This window comes from Lagenorhynchus albirostris, chromosome 4, assembly GCF_949774975.1.
Source record: "Lagenorhynchus albirostris chromosome 4, mLagAlb1.1, whole genome shotgun sequence".
Classification (NCBI taxonomy): domain Eukaryota; kingdom Metazoa; phylum Chordata; class Mammalia; order Artiodactyla; family Delphinidae; genus Lagenorhynchus; species Lagenorhynchus albirostris.
This window is the reverse complement of record NC_083098.1, coordinates 22,989,527-23,008,706: the sequence shown is the minus strand read 5'-3', so window position 1 is coordinate 23,008,706 and position 19,180 is coordinate 22,989,527. Positions and strand designations below refer to the sequence as shown.

The window sequence follows — 19,180 nt, the reverse complement described above, 5'->3', positions numbered from 1 at the left end:
GATCTCATTTTTTTTCTAAAAGCTAAGTAGGGTTTTATTGATTGAATGTAGCAGAATTATCTAACCAATACAATATTGACGGGCATTTAGTTAATTCCTATTATTTGTTATAACTGTGTGTTTGCAAGGTAAACCCTTATTCTTCTGTTTTTGCAAATTTGTGTTTCTTTTTGATAAAATTCCTAAAAGTGGAATTTCTTAGTTGAAGTGGTTACACTTTAGAGATGCTGTCATACTGCCTTCCAAAAAAGTTCTATTAATGTGCATAATATGCCTAATTGCCCACTTATTCTTTTTAAAATTTTTTTATTGAAGTATAGCTGATTTACAGTGTTTCAGGTATACAGCAAAGTGATTCAGTTATACATATATATGCATATATATGTATATATAGACATATATATTCTTTCTCAGATTCTTTTCCATTATAGGTTATTACAAGATATTGAATATAGTTCCCTGTGCTATACAGGAAGTCCTTGTGCCCGCATATTCTTAAGTACTAGGCTTCGTACACCATCTCTGTGCTAAGCCCAGGCATGGTTCTTGAGATTCAGACATGTAGTTACCACCATTTAGTAGACAGCTCCACGTTGATGGTATCATCCGAACACCTCAAAGTCGACACATTCAGTCATCTCTCATCCCCTTATCCTCAAACTTCTCTTGGGGATTGTTTCTCTTAATTAAGACACCACATCCATCTAGATGTTCAACTTTGAAGCTTGAAAATCTTTGACTACTTTTCTTCCCTTGCTTCTACTTCCCAGAAAAAAAAAAATCAGTTCCGTCACTTCTACCTTCTTATATCTCAGGAATTCGTTCATTTCAATAATCAATTTGGTTTAGGAAAATCCTAACCCGTAGAATCACCATTTTTTAAACATCCTACTGCCAAATCTCTTAATCACTCTTCATCCTCCAGGCTGGCTCTCATCTCATCCGTTTTCCTCATCTTGGTTGGAATAATATCTCTTAAGAGGCAAATACAATCTTGTGATTTCATCATGTTAAACAGTTCATAGCTGCCTCTTGCCTGGAGAATAAAAGCACAAGGTGCATAAGATATTCATGTGTCACCTGACCCTGACTTTTTCTCCAGCTTCATCTTTTTCCACTCACACCATCATCTTCTCCTCTCATTCCACCCTCCACGGTGAACCAGACCGAAGTTCTTCAGTTTCAGGTCTGCCTTGAAGTTTTTTTTTTTTTCCTGAAGTCTTCTCCAACTCCTTGGCCAGGCCACATCTGCTTTTAGCCTCCCACGTACAAACATACCTCATTGCCTCTCTTCGTCTCTAGACTGTGTACTCTGGGGGCATGGACTGTGTCTGTAACTAACTGTGTCAGGAACTAACTTGATAAGTGTTCCTTGAATGACTAAGTATATGAAGAAGTAAATAAAAGAAGTGAAAGCATTGTCTGTCAGAGGAGTAAGAGGATGAACAAATTGGTCTGCCTAAAGAGATCACTGTGTTGTAATTAGGTGACAGAAACATAGGGGCATTTGTGGAAAATGTCTTGTAGGCGTTCAGACAGCCATTTGTCAGCTATTAGAATGTTTGTGTTTGCTTGCGCCTCACTAGGAAGTGAAAATATACTTTTACGTGTTCTGAAAGAGGAAAGCTGATGATTTTTATAAAAACAGCCAACCTAAAATCCGGTTCAATATTAGTAATGCGGTGGTGACTTTAACGTTTAAAAGTTGGCAACATTCTTCCAATCACCTACCCAAAAGCCTGTGAAGCAAAGTATAATCTGAAGCAAGAAGCACTGTGTCAAGTGTAACAGTTCAAACTTCTTAAAAATTGAATCTTTCGGGCTTCCCTGGTGGCGCAGTGGTTGAGAGTCCGCCTGCCGATGCAGGGGACACGGGTTCGTGCCCCGGTCCGGGAAGATCCCACAAGCCGCGGAGCGGCTGGGCCCGTGAGCCATGGCCGCTGAGCCTGCGCGTCCGGAGCCTGTGCGCCGCAATGGGAGAGGCCACAACAATGAGAGGCCCGTGTAACGCAAAAAAAAAAAAAAAAAAAAAAAATTGAATCTTTCCTTTCAAGAAAATGACTTAATTGTAAATGAAAACAAGTTTGCTAAATGATCCTAGAATTTAGAGTGATAATAAATTCGGTAAAGAGAACATTGTCTGGAAATGATAAAACACATAATCTTAACTGTGTGATGTCAGAAAACCACTGAGCTTTTACACTTTAGTTTCCTTATCTGCACTGTGGATGTGGCTGATTTCCATTGAAATCATTAGATTGTTAGAAAGAATGGTTACAATCTTGAGATTTTTGAGGAAAGACATATTAAGTGTATCATCACTCTCAGGAAGATAATTTGGATAATTTGACTTTACAATTAAATGTTTTAATTTCACACAATTATTAAGATATGACTTCTAGTTTTAGCTCAGAAGAAAAAGTTAATCAATAGGAATATTAGGAGTTAAAAATGTGGAATCTATAGCGAACTATAGAAACATTGTTTTCTGCTTAAAAAACTAAATATGAAAAGAATATATGGTTTGAGGACTTATTTTCTGTAAATCAGGAGTTGCATTTCTTCTTCACTATAAACTAAAAAGATATTTGGAATCGTGACATAGTTATGTCATCTTAACTAGTATGCTTTTAATCCAAGGAAGACCTTGTGTACTCAGATTAAATGATGAGTAATTTTCAGCATGTTCTTTAAAGCTCTCTATGAGCTTAGATATTTAATATCCATCATTCTAGAGGCAGCAAACAACAGAAAGGATAGTCATCTACAAATATACTGCCAGAAAATTTTAAAAGTGCTGTATTTTCCAGAGCTTTAGAAACTAACTCTAGAGTATCTCATTCTTTGCAAGATTATAGTGAAAGTACTAACTTAAAAAAATGTACACATGGGATTTATGTCATGGGAAAATCACACAATCAGCTTGTGTGACGTGAGAAAAAATAGTGTCATTGCAGAATCTTTATTAGATGGGACCTTGCCTAAGCTATTCCAACATCTTCTTCCCTGTCAAGAGGCTTGCGTAAGTAAGTAGTTATTGCAGTGCTTCTGCTGAAGAAAGGTGGGTTGGCTTAGGGTGGTTTAAGCACAGATGTAGAGAAGGGAATCAGTTACAGAGATATTTTAAAGGACTTGGCAATTGTTTGGACTTTGTGTGTCTGTTTGGAGTAGGAGGTAAAAATCCAGGGCTGTCTAGGAAGACTCCCAGGCTTCTGTGCAGCACACCTGGGCAGGGTGGTACCATTCACTGCACCTTGGCTTGGGAACTCCAGCAACATGGAGCGGCCGGGAGAAAGAGAGAGAGGCAGAGAGACAGAGGCAGAGAGACAGACAGAGAGAATGAGAGAGAGAGAGAAGGCTTAAAGGATGGGAACCAAATCTGAAGGACCCTTGTTTGCTGTGTCAAGTCCTGGCTTCTCATCCTATAGGCTAGGTTAGGCTAAGAGGACTCATTGACAGGTTCTTATCTGGGTATTAACATGATCAGAGGCGCATTTTGAGTTACTATGTGGAGAGAACTAAGGGCACACAATTAGGCTATTATAATAGTGCTGGTGAGAGGAGACGGGTGAGTAAGGAGTTGAAGAAGATTTAAGGAAATTTTTACAGGATTTAAATCCAATTGGATGAGGACTCAAGGGACTGAGCAGGATTGAAGGACTCAGGTTTCTGGTTAATATAACTGGGTAAATGGAAAATTCACGAGGAAAAGGAATACAGGAAATACACCACGTGTTTACCATGTTTACTTAATAAGATCAGTTGTCTATATTCAATATGAAAAGAAGTTTGGGGAAACAAGAAAGTTACTTGAGTCTGCCTTTTTTTGCATTAAAGAATCGTTTAGATCTTAGAACTTACAGGGAATCTCAGATTACAAATTCCCCTATTTATTTTACCAATGAGAATAATGAGTTTCAGAGACTGAATCACCCATAAAGCTAATAACAGAGCTGGAAAATCAGACTTCGGTGCCCAGTCTCAAGGTCTTCTATATGCATTCATCCTCATACATTCAATAGATTTTCAACACGAAATGTGTATGCTGTTAATGAATGAATGATGTTAGTTTACAGATAACCTTTCTAAGAATTGATTTTTGCTACCCACCAGATAGAAATTTTTTAAAAGTTGATGCATTTGACCCTTTCTGGGCCTTTATGAGAATATAATTTTCAAAGTAAATTACTTTATCTGTACTACAAAAAAGAATGAATGAATTGATGTGGTAATTTTCACTCAGATCAGTTACTATTTTAATCTGCTAAAGAAAATAGTAAAATATTTTTAAGACTCTGGCCTTATTCTCTATCTACAGCTTTCCTAAATACACCCCAGGAAAACCACTTATTTAGGAATTATATATAATAAAAATAATTTTTAAAAAAGAAAATATTTCAGGTATTCAGAGATTCTATTCATAATGGTAAAATTTTAGAAACATCTTGAATGAATGATTAAGCAAGCTTATTCTGCATCACTGAAGTGGAACACTATGTAGTCATTTAAATTAGTATGTGGACTATGAGGTATCTAGAGGTGTATATAAAAAGGTACTTGTAATAAAACAAGCAATTATGGGGCTTCCCTGGTGGCGCAGTGGTTGAGAGTCCGCCTGCCGATGCAGGGGACGCGGGTTCGTGCCCCGGTCCGGGAAGATCCCACATGCCGCGGAGCGTCTGGGCCCGTGAGCCATGGCCGCTGGGCCTAAGCGTCCCAAGCCTGTGCTCCGCGGTGGAAGGGGCCACGGCAGTGAGAGGCCCGCGTACCGCAAAAAAAAAAAAAAAAAAAGAAATTATGTATACACAGAAGACAGGTATTGGTGAACGTTTTGGAAAGGATAACAAGTTAACTTAGAGTGGTAGAGATAGATACAGAGTTCTATTTCCTTTAGGACTTTCCTTTTTGTTTTCTCTCTCTCCTAGTTGTAGAATAAGAGAAATGTCTTTGTAAAACCCTTTTGCCCCTTCTACTTCCAGCAAATATGGAAAACTAGGTATCATGAAAAAAAGTCTCCAACAACAAAATGCCTAGGAAATTTGGATGCAATGTGACATCCTTTTACATTGCTCTTAAATGAAGGTCTGAGCTCTCGGGAATGTAAAGAGCTATAGTACTGAGTGGTTAGTAAACAAACCCTGAAACTATGGCTACCTGGGCGATTTTTGCATATATTAACAATATAGAGCCTTAGATTCGCAAGGACTTGTGGGAAGCAGCTATTTATCCCCCTTTTTCTTCTTCTCTGCTACCAGCCCTGGCTGTAGCATTTAGAGGACAAGTGTCATCACACTCATCCCGTGATTATCTTGCTGGCTAACTCCAGCCTTTTGCTTTTCTCAGTGCATTGACTGAATAGCAGTCGTTAAATATTTGTTGCAAGCAATTTATGGTGAGATGATTTTCAAATTCTTTCTTATGTCTAATCTGTGTTATAAAATGGAATCATACATCTTCTCTAATGAGCTTTGTTTTAATTAGAAGATGAGAACTTCTTCAATTATATTTTGTTTTAATATTTATATGCTGTACCTACCATTATTTTACTAAATAAAAGATGTTTCCTGTGTTAGTTATGGGATTGTAATTTTTTCAAATCTCAAATGGATCTATACCATGTTCATAAAATAGTAAAATACAATTAAGAGTTCAAACTGTGTATTAATAAAGACCTACATTTGAATCCTGGTTCTACCATTTATAGTAGTTGTATGTTCTAGATCAAGTTACTTAACCTACTGAGTCTTCAATTCCTAAATCTATATAATGGAATAATATTTGTTGTTCAGAGAGTTGTTCTCATGACTAAATAAAATAATCACTGAAAAGAAATTAGCATAATTCTAGGCCCATATTATAGATCCAATAATTATTAGCTATTAAAATGAGAGAGAGAAAGAGAGAGAGAGAGAGATACTTGGATTATTAATGTAAATTCTACATTAATAATCCAAGTATTATAATATATTATTGGCTTTATAATAAATTTATAATAAATTATTGGCTTTATAATAATAATTTATAATAAATTATTGGCTTTATAATAAATTATAGGCTTTTTTAGAGACCCTCCATAAAAAATATCAGATTTAACAGGGAAAAAATGAAATGGGTCCTAAATATACCTTCTGTTTCCCTGTATTCTTATCCCAGAATCATGATTATCAGAATCATAATCACCAGCACTACAATACATATGCTGGGAACACTTACTTGTTTCCTGCAGCTTTATTGAGGTATAATTGACAAATAAAAGTTTTATATATTCAAGGTGTATAACTTGATGTTTTGATATATGTATACATTATGAAATCAACATCACAATCAAGGTAATCAGCCTATCCATCATCTCACATAGTTACCATTAATACCTCATTGTTAGTCACCAGACTGTACATTAGATCTCCAGAATATATACATCTTGGGTAAATGAAACTTTGTACCTCTTGACCAATATCTGCCCATTTCCCACACCCCCAGACCCTGGGAACCAGCATTCTACTCTCTACTTGTGTAGAATAATGTGCAATTGACCTATTTTTTTAAGTGTATGATTCAGTGAATGTTAGTTAATTTATAGAGTTATGTGATCCTCATCACACGCCAATTTTAGGACATTTCCATCACCTCTAAAAATATCCCTCAGGCCCATTTGCAGTCAGGGGAACATTTACCTTGCAGTGTATTTGGGAATGGTTTCTATTCTTAGACCTTATCTTACTCTGTACTTTAATTAGATGTATGAATGAATGAAGTCCAGGATGGAGTTGAGAAATTTTTTGGATGGGAGGGAATCAGGGGACCTGATTTGGGTGTTACTCCATCACATCTGCACAAAGAAGTGAGCCTGAAAATACCAGAAGCCAAGCTAGGCAGAAATAGATCTACCAGACTCTTGGAAGTTGGCAGAGGAAATCAGGGCAAGTGAAACCAAGGATAAATGGGAATAGGCCATGGAAGGAAGTGAAAACTAATTGGACTTTGTCATATAATAGTGTCTGGGAACCTTTTGTTAGAGCAAGAATAGGACGAAGGAAAGGATTTATATATATATATATATGTATTAGTTCTAATGGTCAAAAAATCTCAGGTAAGAACTTTCAAGCTGAAAAGTGGGGTGATCATAGGAGGCAGTGTGACCAGAGCCAATAGGGAAATTTCCTTTGAGGGCAAGTTGAGCCGAAATGAAATGAATTTTAGGTTTTTCCCCTTTAATTAGCATTACCTGTCACAGAGCTAATAAACAAGAGAGTCAAGCTTTGTTCAAAATGCTGATTCTAAAATTTCCAAGAAACCAATATTTTTAGAAAGAGTAGTTTCTGAGACAAACATCAATTTAAGTTTAGATTAATTAACTAATTAATTAACTCAGTTTATACAAGTGAAATCCATAGGAGGTAAACAAAACAAATACTGGTTTCCTTTAAGTTTTTTTTCCTAAGCAGAGCTGTATGTTTTTTTACCTTCTACAGTTTCATGAAGCACATTGTTAAACCCTGTGAAGCCAGAGGGTATATTCAAGTGCACTAAGCTGTAAATTTTCATTTATTATCCACATGGTTTTCTTCTCAGAACCGAAAGCACATCTGTCCCTCCCTCTGGATTCAAGAAATCGTTTTTTTTACAAGTAGTGCTTGAGTAGAGGAAAAAAAATAGAAGTGGAAATAGTCCTTAGATTTTTCTCTGGAGAGTTATTTCTGCTATGGAGTGAGGCATATCACTCCATAGCATTTTTTTCCTGAGCTCATCAACCCTAATCTGCCCATGCCCCATCTCCCTCTGTTTTCCTTCCCTTTCCCCTCCTTCCTCCCCATCATCTCTCATCTGTATTTTTCCATGACTCCATTTGCCAAAATAGTAGCTTGGTTGAGCAAATGGGTTAAGGAGTGGCCTGGGAGAAGGAAGGCACAGATAAATGGTGGAGCATGTCCTTGGATTTGGGGTGTGGGCAGGGGACTAAGAAAGAACTGCTTTATTTCTCTCTCCTTGCCTGCTTCCCACCCACATCCAGCTAAGCACACGTCAAGGATTTCAATGTCTCAGAGTATGGACGGAGGTGGGAGACCAGTTTGAGGCTACTGTAATAATCCTGGCAGTAGATGATGGTGGCTTGCACCAGCATGGTTGCAGTGAGTGTGGAAATAAGTGGTTGGATTCTGCATATATTTGGGAAAAAAAGGCAGCATTTTCTGAAAATTTGGGCAAAAGTTAGGAGAGGAAGAGAAGAGATATTGGCCACATCAGATGAACTTGGTGTGAACTATGATGGGGAAGAGGGTAGAAGGAGCTGGTTGTAGAGAATGGGGAGCAGATCAGGAGCTCAGTTTGGAACATGGTAAGTTACAACTGTCAAGAGGAGAGCTTTTGCTTTTAATGGAGTTCAGGGAAAAGTCTAGGCTGGAGATGAAGAAATTCGAAAATCATTAGCGTAACTGAGGTTTTTAAACCACAAGATTAAATGAGAGTACTTAGGAAGGACATGTAGATAAAAGAAAGGAACACTAGAGGAGACATAAGGAGGACCAGCAAGAAGTGACTGAGGTGGGATATACACACAAGAACATATATCATTGTTTTAATCATATTTCGGTTATCAATTTGAGTTTGTGAATATGAATATTATTTCACTATGTGAAATATCTCAAGAATGATACCTCTAGTAGTAACAATATGCACATGAGCATATGAGTATGGCTATGTGTATATGCTAATTAACTGGATATTAAATAATTTAAATAAATATATATTAAAGTGTATATATTGACATACATACATATATACTTTCATTCACTGTTTCATCAATATAAAAATATTATGACAATAATTTCAATTTTTATTATCTGTGATTTGCTATATTATTTATCTCCTATAAAATATTCTTTGTCCAAGCAAATATTTTGTCTTTCTTCTGCTTTTGCCTGATTGATAGTTGATTCAAGTGTTTGGGTTCAGTTTAAATTTCAGACCATTATAAAACAGAGTTTAGCAATATTCTTTTTATCTCAATAATTAAATTATAACTTTCTATTTAAGAAGCTCTAACTGTTCAAATATATGACATGTTTAAAGAGTAAGGCACTGAATACATAGACGAAATGTATGTATACTTAAAATTATTTTGTGGGTGGTGGATTTTTTTTTCCATACCATACTGTTTCATCCTGGACACCAACATTGGCTCTTATTGTGGAAAATGAATCTTTCAGCCTCTGTAGGTAAGATGCTCATCATGAAAAGGCTTAACCAGGAGAACCAATGCCTGCTACATAACTCTTCTCAAATAGAAACTGACTCAGGAACAGGGGGCCAGGAGTTATGGTTCGGTCCCATGATGGTGACTGAAGAATGTATTGGGGAAGGAGAAGAAGAGGGTGGAGAGTATATTGGGAGGGAAAAGATGAAAGGATGATGGGGGCAACACTGGTAATGAGAAGTGAACCAAAGCATTTTGTGCTGAATATAAAGATGAAGCACAACAGAAACAGACTCATAGACCTAGAGAACAGACTTGTAGTTGCCAAGGCAGAAGTGGGGTGGGGGAGGGATGGAGTGGGAGCTTGGGGTTAACAGATGCAAACTAGTATATATAGAATGGGTAAAAAACAAGGTCCTACTGTATAGCACAGGAACTATTTTCAATATCCTGTAATAAACCATAGTGGAAAAGAGTATGAAAAAGAATATACATATGTGTAATGAATCACTTTGCTGTACAGCAGAAATTAACACAACATTGTAGATCAACTGTACTTCAATTTAAATAAATAAATAGATGACTAATAAGGCACAGAATTGTAAAAAAAAAAAAAGATGGAGTGCAAAAGTAGCCTTATAGAAGGCATTATGAAAATGAGAATGAGTTAAGGATAAGAAACTTAGAATAAGGAACTTTTATCGGAGTCACTGTGTAGTGTGATCAGAGGTGTAGAGGGCAACTCACAGTCAAAACAGTGCAGAGGGTATTTCTAAAAGTGCTCAGCTGTCCCCCTGCATCAGAATTTCCTGAGATGCTTGTTACGAAGACTACAACCTACTACAGCAGAATCTCTTGGTGTTGCCAGGGCACCTGCAGTCTTTATTAAAAATACCCAGGTCCTGACCTCATCCCCGAGTGAATCTTACGCCTATTAAAATTTGAGCACCACTGAACTAGGGTGTAAGGAAAGAAGATGTAAGAAATAAATCTTGGCAGTGTATTTCCTCCAATGGAGAGGAGACTCAGGGAATTTGCAGAGTAGGAAATATGTATAGAGGAGTCAAAAAGAGGGCATAGGAGTCAACAGGTGAGAGGCCAGGAATGACACACTCAGAAAGAGGACAGATCTGTGGAGAGAAGGAGGGAGAACCACACTGGCCTTGAGAGCTCTAGCTTTCCCAGAGCTAAGCCATGGGAGGCCTATCCATCCCCATATGATGAAACCAGAAAGCAAATTATAATAACAGAAGAGCAGATCAGTGAAAAGGGACCACAGAGCAGCCCTCACAGGCTGCTTTCTCTGTCTAGTCCTTAGTAAGTCCTATTCTCAGCTGTAAAAATTGCTGGGTATTAAATATCATCCCCACCCTGGTGACACATCAATATCTTTATTCATTTATTTTGTATTGAAGTATACTTGATTTACAATGTTGTGTTAGTTTCAGGTGTACAGCAAAGTGATTCAGTTACACACACACACACACACACACATATTTTTTTCATATTCTTTTCCCTTGTAGGTTATTACAAAATACTGAGTATAGTTCCCTGTGCTATACAGCAGGTCCTTGTTGATTATCTATTTTGTATATAGTAGTGTGTATGTGTCAGTATCTTTAGATAATCATTTTCTTTGCGGAAATAACATGGAGTTGTTTGATTTACTAAAGACTGCAGTGGATTGAATTTTGTATCCAGTCTGAGTACAGATGATTAGGGGGACATCCCAGTTCATGATTTTTGTTAAAGGCTTCAGCACAGTCCCACAGATCAGATGAGCCAGGAAGAGACAGAGATAATTGGCCTGGACTATTGTTTTCTTTCTCCTCCTCGCCATTGTTACTTGTCATCTGCTTCAGTTTGCATTAAAATAAGTGGTATGTTTTATTTTTAAGCTCCTGCTTCTGAAATTTAAAAAAATCTACAAGTACAGAATTGAGTGAGTTCTCATCAGTGTCACAGGATAGCAATGTGTTTCTTAGCTTTTAGACACTTGTATCCCTCATTCATTAACTTCTTGTCCTATCTCCTGAATAGTCCAAGCACCAAGATCATTTTTAAAAATAATTGTGAAAAAATAAATTAAACAATAGAAATATTTATTATATTGTCTTCCTGAAGAAACCGATACTTTGCCCTGAAAATCATTAGTGTCAAGGCAAGGGGAGAGTGCTTTCTAGATGTTAATGTGTCTTATTGGATGCTAATATTTCAAAATAAGAAATGGAATTATGGGAATGTTAATAATTTAGCTGGTAAATGTAAAGAAAATATTCAGTAAATACTCATCACAGGTTGCAAGGTGAAACCCAGTAAAGGGCTTATGTGCCCACGGTTCAGGAAGCCAAACTCTGAGAGCAAAGTGAAGATTTATTGCAGGTCACCAAGCAAGGGAGGGGGAGGCAAGCCTCAGGTCCACTCCAACTTGGTCTTTGAGTTGGAGATTTTTTTAAAGGGGAAAAAAAAAGGGGGTCGGGATTAGTCATCCTCTTGTGATAGTCCTTAATCCTTAATCGTAGTTTGGGGAGTCAGGATAACTGGTTTATGATTCTCAGACCAGGTGGCCATGGCTTGGGGTCCTGTTAGCTCATCCTGCCCTGGAGGAACAACCTGAGTTTGTAAGTTAATGATGATATTGACAACAGCAATTTTAGTCGTCTGACTGGTCAACGAGCACAAGACTGAGGTCAGAGGAGACAAGAAAGGGAATAAAGTTTTGGGTAGAGACATTAATCATAAATTATAATTGATTAATAATTAATCATAATTAATCATAAACAAAGTTCTCGGTAAGGAAACTTTGTTTTGGGGGGACTTGGTTTCAAAGATGCTATGAAAAAAGCGTTGATGATTGGATATAAAGGGATATGACAAAGTGTTGCACCCACTGTGTAAATGCACCATCCATGGCCACTCTCTTCTTTTTCTTTGGCTGATGTTTTGCTGTTTCATTTCTTTCCCTGCTGGAATGCCTCCTTTATTTTTCCTAATAAAACTGGCCAAAGACTCCTTCATTCCACGGAATTCTTACATCCGTAACATGCTTGACCAACTCCTAAATGATGACTATAAAAGTCAGTCATTCTTTCATTTGTAATCAATTTTAGGTATTTTTACAAGTCAAATGAGAAACCACAAGGGGAACAAAAAAGGTGATGAAAAAGATAGCATAAGGGAATTTTTATGCCGTCATGTCTCTTTTCTATCCAATAAAATTCTCCATATGCCCACTTGGCATTAATTTATATTCTCCCCATTTCTCAGCTATTAAAATGTATGCCCCCTGCTCTAAGTATCATGGGGAAAAATATACACAGTAATTATTAAATGCTTGCTCTGTGTCAGGCATTTCACATGAATGATAACCAATCTTACCCACCTCTTAGAACTGTTTGCATAATTATTCCCACTTTCCTGATGAGGAAGGTAAAGGCCGCCCAAGATCACCCAGCTAGTAAGTGGTAGAGCCAGGATCTATATTCATATTGGCCTAAATATAAAGGCTCATCCTTTTCTCTCTGTACTGTGTGACCTCAAGTTCACTAATAATTTTTAATAATATTAATACTAATTTGTTTTGAATACTAATACTTGACATATGTAATCATGAAGAATCTTCCTAGTGATTGAGCGAGGACTGGATTTATTTCAACTAGTCTTACAAAATATCTTGGTCATTTGACTTCAAACACTCTTCGGATATCATAAAAATCTCTTAGAATAGCTCTTATCTGTTCAATAGGAAGTAATGCTATTTGGAGTTCTGTTTATCATTCGCCATCCGGTACTAAGTGCTGAAAAGTCTTTCCACTCGTTGTGTAACTTGCCTTTATCTTTGTTGTTGCAGTACTGGATACCAGTTTATTTACTATTCACCTGAAAACACAGCCAAAGCAAAAGAAGTTCTCAGCAACATCAATCAACTACAACCTCTTATAGCAACCCATGCAGACCTACTGCTTAATTCTGCAAGCCAGCATTCTCCAGACAGCTTGAAGAATTCTTTAAAGATGCTTTCAGAAAAAGTAAGACCCAAATCGTCACTGCAGTGGGGAAAATGAAATACCCAAATCCCCGTCGGTACTGCTTTCTGTATACATTGCCTTTCATAACATCTGGAAATGTAAAATAGACTAGGTTAAAAAGTAAGCTTCAAAGTATTGCCACAGGATCAAAATGAATTGGCCTCATTCTCTTTTCAAATTTTACTGAACGTTAATTTTTTTTTCCTAGTAGGAAACGAAACCTATTACTGGTTGAGGTATATTTTCTCTTTTCCTTGACATCTTTCATTCTCTTTGGTTCCTGGTTGTATTAAATGAATTAAATTAGATTTTGAAAATTATTTCTCTGATGATCCCCTAACTTTGATGCATATGAAGCTATACCTTTGAGTCAGAATGTCACTTCATTTGAGAGCAGAACTTTGATGGGGATTCTTATCAGTGACATGGGGTAATTCCTCTGCCTCAGTTTACTTTCTGTAACATTATCAACTGGGAGAAGGTTCTAAAAATTTCTAAAGTATTAGTTATTGTTTGAAATGTAGTAGGACCTAGGTCTTAATTTTTCCAAAGGTGACTTACATTTGTATATGTAAAGAGGAATGGTAGTCTGGCATGGGGTAAACACTCAGCATCAATTTCCATAATGAATTAAGGCATCTGAATGATATGGAGAACCAAGATAGCAAAAGTCAAATTGCAGCTTGAATAGAAATGCAAAGTCAAGTATCCTGGAGTCCAATTCCAGTACACTCATTCGTAACCTCTGCATTCTGAGGACATCTTGAAACTTATTATGAGATACTTCCAATGAATATGCCCTTGAAGAAACTGACCAAAGACAATTTTTATGGTAACATTTTAGAATAAGATAACAGTGTAGTTCTTTGAGTCCCTGAAGAACAGATTCATAGAAACCTGAATACTATATCTGTATATATTTTTGACTCAGATACGTTAATTTATAATAATAATAATACCTTGCCCTTATTTAACATTTTAAAGTCTACATTTTCACGTATTTTTCTCATAGGATATAACCAGTATATATTTTCAGAAAAAATTAGCTAATATGTATTCAGAAGGTCAAGTGAATTGTCTAATAAATTAAAAAGTGAAAAATCAAACCCAAGACTTCCAGTTCAAAATGCAACCTTCCTTCCATGCCAGAACAGGTGTCCCCATCAAGAAAAGGGAGGAGAAAATTGACCCAAATTTTACAACTACCTACGTTGTCAAATATTTTGCTAGTGACTTCAGTGACTTAGGTTATTTCATTTAACCTCCAAACTGTGGGTCCATGTTATCTCCATTTCACAAAGCAAAAGATTGCAGCTCAGAGAAGTTTAAAAAATGTGCAAGGTCATGCAACTAAAGTCAAACCCAGGATTCAAACAAAACTAGGGCTCAGACCCAGGTCTGGTTGACTCCAGAATGGAAACCCTTTCTGGTATCCTCCATGCAATTTATGTTTTGATATTTCCTTTTTTAAAAATTAGAAAAAATTGTTAGACAAACTTCTCAACAATACTTAACTATTCTAATAGTCAATGAATATGTCTAATAGTCAATGAATATGTTATGGCTAAGAAAAAGGAAAAACAAGAGGAGGGTGTCGCATACAGTAAAACAACAGAATTTCTTTTTGGTTCATTTTTTTTTTGGATTTGTAAGTGAGGTGAGGTTTTCCTGGGTTCACCTAAACAGAAAATTCAAGCAAATAGAACATCACTGTGGTGATTTCAGAGCAGTATTTATATTCTTCCTGTGCATTGGACAGGGATTTGTCATTTCACACATCCTTCACATCTTGCTGCAGTGATTTGGGAGTGTGGCAGGGCATGTATTTTCTCCTCCTTTAATTCAGCATTGCTCCAACTTTTTTCCCTATGTTTTTTTTTGTTTGTTTGTTACTGAGTAGACAAGCTTCGTCTACTAAGAAATCTGTCAACACTTGAAATCACGAGGATTTTTTAAAGTTAAATTTGCAAGCCATGCATTTCTTTAAGAATTCATGCCCAGAATTTCAAAGAAGTATCTAAGTTAACAGAGTTTTGCCTAGTGTATGAAGACAGTTACTAGCTCGTGGTTTAAAATAAACTATGATCCATGAATCTAGCATAAAAGATAAATCATTTTAGTGGCATCTTAAATTTTAGCTTAATTTAATATTAGCAAGATTTAACTTAAAAACATTTCATGTTTAAGACTAGGGACTTGCACACTGTGGATTAGAGAATAAGTCTTTTCTTCATTGATAGTCCCCTTGTTTCTTTTAATGAATCTGAACTGACATGTTTGGAAAATAAGTTCTTGAGTTGTTTTCTTAGGAACTCATCCATAGGACATAACTGAAATTTCACAATAAAATTTACTATAAATTTTTCATATCCTAATGTGCACAACCTCAATTAAGTTCTATTTTTTTAAAAAATAGTTCTTAAAAAAAGAATCTTGTGAAGGATAACTGGATTTGTTTGCTGCATGTGTTTATGAAAATATTAAAGAATTATTTAATGTTATGATGTAGGTTTATAGCAAAAGACAAACTCCGACTTTACGTAACTAATCCCAACAGAGAAAACAAAGCATAAGCCAAATTTTTAACATAAGATATGAAAGGTTAATAATAGAGTGGGATAAAAAAATGCATTTTCCTTTTTTCTAGATAAAATTATACAATACTGTGACCAAAAAAAAAGGAGAGAGAGAGAGAAAGAGAAAAGTAACGTAAAGAAATTCAAAATGAAAACGTAAGGACACAAATGTAGGCATGTATCTCATTACTCAGATATATGTGTGACATTAGTTTCAAATGCCCATCATAGTCTCCACTCCATAGAGATTGGTAGACCTTGTTTAGAAAGTAATTATTATTATGCTCATCACAAAGCAGTATTGAGCACCTAATTGTGTGTAGTATTGTACTCAATGTTGTATGACAAATACTACACAGTATTAATTTTACAGTCTAAGAAATTAAAAGCAGGGACTATTTCACAACACGGCAATTGTGAAATGGTAAACAACAACAAAAAAGGATTTGGTCACAAATATTAGAGGCTTTGCTCACAATATATTTGAGAAAACACCTTCCAATTCCTAGTATCTTTTCAACCTTAACATAGTATACCAAAGCATTCTGTTGTATTCAAAGAAAGAAACAAGCATTCCATTCTAAAACTTAACTCAGGATTTTCTTAAGAAATGTTCCGTTTTCCTTAATAACAATGCCAGAAAGTCAGTATGCTAAGAAGTTGAAGATATATATTATATACAGTACATTGATTATGTTGATTACTTAGGTACTGAGAAGGAATTTCTTATTGTTTATTCACTTCCACTACTCTCTCTCAATCCCAAATTGAGTAGAAGAATTCAGTGAGTTTTCGTTTGTTTTTTATAGCTGGTGAAAGTATATGTCTATATATACACACATACATACATACTAAATTCTAAGGGAACTTGAAAGTAACTACTGTTAATGAAGGTGAAATTTCAGGATTAGAACTTATGTTTCTTCTTTTCATAGTCTCCCTCTATGGTAAATATTTAATTGGTGAAATAAGTACTGTTATATAAAAACAAAACTGTGTTTATTAGAATATTAAAAACAAGGAAAATAAAGGTAAGAAAGTAAAATAATATTAAGAATGATACTTATACATAAAATACATGGAATTAGAACCTCTTTTTTTGGCCATGGTAGGGGAATATGGGTCCTCTCAAATGACAAAAAGACAGCTAGACAAAATGTATAAAGTCATGGTTTTTAGGCATTGGAAAATAGGCAGCATAGGAAGATGACAAACTATGTGACCTTATAAATGCCTAGTTTCCTCCTGGAGGCAGTTTCCAAGCTGCAGCACAAGGAGGGAGAAGCCAAACAGCAACTTCTCAAGTTGAGGAGACAGAAAGTGGAGTTCAGGAAAAGCCAAGATGGCTAAAATTTGCAGAGCAGAGTACCAAAAAGGAAGGAGCTGCATACAGAAAGAGCCTTGGACATCTGTAAATGGGTGCTTTAAAATCTTTACCTGAGTACTGATTTGCATACGCATGTGAATAAACTATCAAAATCCAGGGAAATAAGTGCGAGAAATAAGTATACAAAAGAAGTCCTGGTGGTCATACAGGACTCAGAATTGTTTATCTCCTGACCAGCAGAGTGAGAAGACTTTGTCACACATAGAGCACTGCATAGAGCCCTCAGAAGGGCATGGCCCTAGTAGTGGGGCTAACTTAGTCCTAGATTAAAGACTGCTCTTGATTCACTCTAACAAGGCTTAAAAATAAGGTTTGAAATGATCTTACTGAGTCCTTCTGGTGTGAAGTAACTTAACTTCATACCAAAACAAAACCCAACATTTTTTAAAAGAATACAATAAAATATAGCAACAAGAATGTAAACTCAAAATGCCCCCGGCATTCAACAAGCATATACCAAGCATGCAAAGAAGCAGGAAAATATAACCTGTAACTAGAAGAAAAATTAAGCAATAGAAGCAGACCCCGAAATGACAGAGGTGAGGCAGTTAGTAGATAAATAAGAACCTTAACATGGCACTTATAAATATGCTCACATACTTATGAAAGCAAAGAAACATATAAAAAGGATGAGGAGAAAAAAAGGAAAATTAAAAAAAGAATCACATAGAACTCAAAGAAAAGCGAAATCTAATTTCTGAAATAAAAATATGCACTGGGTGGAATTAGCAGATTGGTCACTTCAGAAGAATAGATAGTGAACTTGCAAACATAGTATTAGAAAATAATTAAATGAAGCACAAAGAGAAAAATAACTGAAAATGATAAAACAGAGCATGAATGACTTACAGAACAATACCGAGATATCTAACATACATATAATTAGAGTCCTAGAATAAAAGAAGAGGGGGACAGAAAAATATTTGCAGAAATGATGACCAAAATTTTCAAAATTTGATGAAACAATGAAACTACAGATCCAAGAAGCAAAATGTACTCCAGCAGAGTAAATATTAAAAAAAAAAAAGAAACACAGGTATTAAATTGCTGAGAAACAGAGGTAAAGAGAAAATTGTGAACAACCAGAAAATAAAAAGAAAAAAAGGCACATGTGCAGAGGAACACAAATGAGAATTGTAAAAGACTTCTTATTAGACACTATGCAAACCAGAAGATAATGGAGTAACATCTTCAAAATACTGACGTACATAAAAAGTTACAATTCCATATCTAGAGAAGATGTCCCTCAAAAATAAAGGTGAAATAAAGATCATTTTAGACAGTTTTTGTCTAAAAAAACTTTCATACCAGACTTGTACTATGACACATTTTAAAGGAAATGATCTTTTATACAGAAGGAAATGACACCATGGAAAATTTGGATCTACACAAAAGAATAAAGAGTGCCAGAAATGGTATGTATGTGGACAGAATTTTAAAAATCAAAAGTTTAATTTACTTAAACATATTTACTCTTTAAAACAAAAATAATATTCATTGCATGGTTTGTAACATATTAGTGTAAGCACAGATATATAGATCAACAGAATAGAATACAGAATCTAGAAATAGACCCATACATATGTGTTTAATAAATTTAGACAAAAGTGCAAAAGAAATTCATTGGGGAAAGGATAGCTTTTTAACATATAGTGCAGGAACAATTGGATATCCATATGCAGAATAAACCTTTCCTTATGTTTACCTTACACTTATATAAAAATTGATTAAAAATGGATCATAGACCTTAATATACAAGCTAAAAGAAAACAACAGACAGATAAATAAACATCTAGAATACAATATAGGAGAAAATTTTTGTCATCTTGGGTTAGGCAAAGATTTCTTAGAACACAAAAAACATGAACCAAAAAAAAAAAATGATACGTAAGACTTCTTCAAAATTAAAAACTTTCAAAATTAAAAACTTTCATTAAAGTTTTCAGAAGACACTATTAAGAAATTGAAAAGGCAAGTCATAGACTAGAAGAAAATA

The 19,180-nt window shown here is 35.6% G+C and overlaps 1 protein-coding gene across 5 annotated transcripts in view; it reads left to right on the top strand.

Moving 5' to 3' along the window:
* Positions 1-19,180, top strand: part of INPP4B (inositol polyphosphate-4-phosphatase type II B) — a 728,360-nt gene that overhangs the window by 575,412 nt on the left and 133,768 nt on the right. For all 5 annotated transcript variants that reach the window (XM_060147684.1, XM_060147683.1, XM_060147686.1 and 2 more), the window contains one exon: positions 13,044-13,221. In XM_060147684.1, coding sequence (XP_060003667.1) covers positions 13,044-13,221 — 178 coding nt within the window. The remainder of the gene's footprint in view (positions 1-13,043; positions 13,222-19,180) is intronic.